This window comes from Juglans microcarpa x Juglans regia, chromosome 1D (assembly GCF_004785595.1).
Source record: "Juglans microcarpa x Juglans regia isolate MS1-56 chromosome 1D, Jm3101_v1.0, whole genome shotgun sequence".
NCBI classification, from domain to species: Eukaryota; Viridiplantae; Streptophyta; class Magnoliopsida; order Fagales; family Juglandaceae; genus Juglans; species Juglans microcarpa x Juglans regia.
The window spans coordinates 9980305-9984278 of NC_054594.1; the positions used below are offsets into that span (position 1 = coordinate 9980305).

A 3974-nucleotide genomic window follows, 5' to 3' on the forward strand; every position below is an offset into this window, starting at 1 on the left:
ACCACGCGAATGCAATCATCCGTGTAGTAACACATTTTTTGACCTCATGCCGAGAAATGGAACCAACTTTCTGTAATAATATTTCATCTTTGTTATAAAGGAAGTATCAATAAAGTTCCTTTAAAAAAAAACACTTGTTTAAAATATTTTTTTGGCATTTATAATTATTATCTTGTCCATAAAAGAAAAAAAAAAAAAAGAAGAGGTCATTTTGGCTGTGTATTATGGTTTTAATGCATTTTTCATTTTCATGATTTTAATCTGTTATAGGTAAATTCTCTCAAAAACCTTTCTTAAATAATTTTGGATGGAAAAAAAAAAAAAAAAAGGAATGGAAAGGTATTCACGTGAAGAGAATGAAAAAACAGTGAAAGAAACAAATGAGTAATCAGAAAGTAATTTTCGTTTCCTACCTACCTATCTATCTACCTCCCAACTTCAACCAATGTCTTGTCTCTCTTTTCCTTCAATCCCAACCCACCATCTGTACCCCCCAAATCCAATCTCATTTATAATCTATTTTCCTCGGATTTTGATTGGGTTTAGATGTTGAAGTGAGTTGAATTGAGTTTAATTAAGTTGAGATGATAAAATATTATTAAAATATTATTTTTTTAATATTATTTTTATTTTAAGATTTAAAAAAGTTGAATTTTTTTTATTATATTTTGTATTGAGATTTGAAAAAATTGTAATGATGAGTTGAGATGAGTTAAGATGAATTATAGTTCCAAACGAAACAGCATCTTTGCAATTTTTAATTTTTAGATTTTGTTTTCGAAATGAATTAAATTCAATATTCTAATTTGTCTAAAATTAGTAATAATACATAATTATCGTTAATAGCGGGGGTATCTTAATGCTGATTTACCACTGATTGAAAGTTCAGCTTCCCAGTTATTAGGTTGTGTTTGGATGTTGAAGTGAGTTGAGTTGAGTTTAGTTGAGATGATAAAATATTATAAGAATATTATTTTTTAATATTATTATTATTTTAGAATTTGAAAAAATTAAATTGTTTATTATATTTTGTATTGGAATTTGAAAAAGTTGTAATGATGAGTTGAGATGAGTTGAGAGGAGTTAGGTAACCAAACGAAGCCTTAGTGTTAACTAACAAGGCTTTCGACCATATTTTTTAAAGTAAAATATATGTGATTAAGATTGATTTTGTGAAATTTTTGTAATTTAATTTGTTAAAAAATTTTGTGTTATGTTTTTGGTTTTTAGACTTTTTTGAAAATTAAAAATGTAAATAATTTTAATAAAAAAATTTATTAATAAGCTAAAGCTGGTGTAGAATACACATTGTATATTGTTGATGTGATATAATTTAATTTATAAGAAAAGTTTATAAATATAAATCTTGTGAATTAAATTATGTCATATCAATAATGTAAATGATATATTCTCTACACTGACTTGACTTATGAATATAATAACTTATTTTAATAACATGTCAATGAGAATAACAGAGTTAGAAATTTAAAAAGAAAAAATTCTTATGGTCGAACTATACGTTGATCAATGTTTTAAGCATTCGTCAAACAATTAGGAATATGCAAACAAATCCTATAAGAATCTCAAAAGATGTCATACTTCGATAGGAAAGAGGTGATGCTTGATGGGCAAGCAAATATAAGCGATGACTCTCAATGCTAATAATAACCAAAAATAATATTTTTATAAAAATATATAAAAAAATAAAAAAGATATCATTGCAGTTAATCTTTTAAAATTAAAAAGTGTTACGTAAAAGGATTATATAAAAATAATTTTATAAATTATTATTATTTCATATCATCTATTAAATTTATATTATAAATAAAATTAATTTTATAATTTTATAAATCACATCAAATAATGTTAATTTATGATATTATTTTTTTATAGGTAGGCAGTCTTTTTTATTTTTTAAACCAGTCAAAGTCTCACGCTAACAGGCCGGTGACAAAACGATATCACTGTCACCAACATACGCGATTGAACTGGTCCCCCCGGGGCCTCAGGAGCCACTGGCCAGCCTCGGTCACGTGACTTCTGGCAGAAACGTTGCTCTCACTGGCTGTCAAAAAGACGGACGCTCACTGACGGCAATTACGACGAGGAAAGTGCAACGTCACCGGGTCGAGCGTGTGCCCCACGCAATTAGGTGGACCGTGGAAGTCGTGCCGTTTCCTTGGGAACCAAGGTGGAATCGGAGGACCCCAAAGTATATTTTACCGGGCCAGCTTTGCCACGTGTCGAAATCACAGCGTTTAAGATCGGAGATGCGGCGAGTCGTATGGGATCCCCCATCCCAGTCCGGTGGCCACCGGAATCTCCGGCTCTGCCTATCGTTAACTTATATACTCAAAGCATTCTCCAAAAATATTCTGAACGCTGTTTAAATAAAAATAAAATAAAATAAAAAAGAGTGATGGGTGTTTCGGATTCTCCTATAAAACGTCGATTCTTGGCATTTTGACTCTTCTCGGGAGCTCAAGAATGTCCTCTCTCTGATTGTTTGTGTTCTTCTTTCTTATCCCTCTCTTTTGGGTGCTTTCCATGCAAAAATATATTTAGGCCAATTAATGTTCGTTCTTGTTTGCTGGTCAAGATGAGTAATTTAGTCAAGTACACGGAGCACCGGCATGTCACTACTAAGCTCGTGAAGTCTCTGGCCAGACAGTTTCCGGTGCCCAATGCCGGGAAGCCTAAGATAGTTCGGATCTCTGTCACCGACGGTAATGCTACTGACTCGTCAAGCGGCGAAGAGGACGATGAGAAGCCAGTGTATCAGTACAGAGTGAAGAGACTCGTTAACGAGATCAGAATCGAGGATTTTTCAAACTATGCAGCCCTGAACGCCGAGCCGGAGAATACAAAGCCGAAACCAAGGCCAAAGCATCACAAAGTAGAAAAGAAAACTCCGTTGAAAGCGCCGCAGCAGCAGTGTATTCCGGATATCAAGCGGTACAGAGGTGTTAGACAGCGTCCCTGGGGAGATGGGCAGCTGAGATCAGAGACCCTCTCCGCCGGACGAGGGTCTGGCTGGGGACGTACGACACCGCCGAAGAGGCAGCTATGGTTTACGACAGGGCGGCCATTCGCCTCAGAGGCCCCGACGCTCTCACCAATTTCGTAAAGCCTCCGCTTTCATCACCTCCAACGCCTCATGGCCCACCATTACAACAAAAGGCTGATACCGAGAGTCACTCAGTGAGCAGCACTGCTCCGGTAAGCTCTACTCAACGACAAGAAATCGATGTTGTAGGGGTTTCCGGTTACGATTCTGGGAAAGAATCTCACAGTCCCTATTCTCCAACCTCTGTTCTCAGATTTCAACCCGTTGAACTCGGAACAGAGGCGGAAAGTGACTGGAGACCAACTCAAGATCAAAGCGATGGCGATTATGGGTGGTTGGATCCATTACTATTGAAAGATCATTTTGAGTCCGAAAGTCCTTCGCATATATTTTTGGACGAGATGATCTTACCCGAAACATGTTTAAGAAAAGATGAATATCTTGGCGATATCTCAGTCGGTTTAGAAGAAGATTTCGGATCTTATAAATGGGATGTGGAGACTTACTTTCAAGATTCTCTGGAATCGTTACACTGAGACTTATATCATCAGTACACATTACATAAATGTTTTTGGGCATTCATTTCAAAATTCTCAATTCTCAATCTTTTTTTACCGGTGCATGGAAGCAAGAGAATGATGCAAAGGATGAGGGTAAATAGCATTGTATTCTGATAGGGGTAAAAAAAATGGAGAAAAACAAGTACATTTGTGGGGTTATTATTATTATTATTACTAGGGTTAATGTTTCTTTATGTATATGAGTGTTGAATTTGGAGTGGGATGCTTTGCTTTTGATCGGTTTGTGGTTTGAAGAGCCTTGAGTAGTTGTAATATTCACTGTGCAACCAAATTTCTTTTCAAATTTCTTTTCAAATTTCTTATGAATGCATCGTGATTTGCGGATC

At 35.2% G+C, this 3974-nt stretch overlaps 1 protein-coding gene across 1 annotated transcript; it reads left to right on the plus strand.

Annotated features, from left to right (window-relative positions):
* The first annotated feature begins 2527 nt into the window (after positions 1-2527).
* On the plus strand, positions 2528-3974 carry LOC121248705 (ethylene-responsive transcription factor CRF5-like). The gene is given in 2 exon segments (XM_041147246.1): positions 2528-2984; positions 2987-3974. Coding segments are annotated over 2 exon segments (1002 nt in total). The 5' UTR covers positions 2528-2599; the 3' UTR covers positions 3604-3974.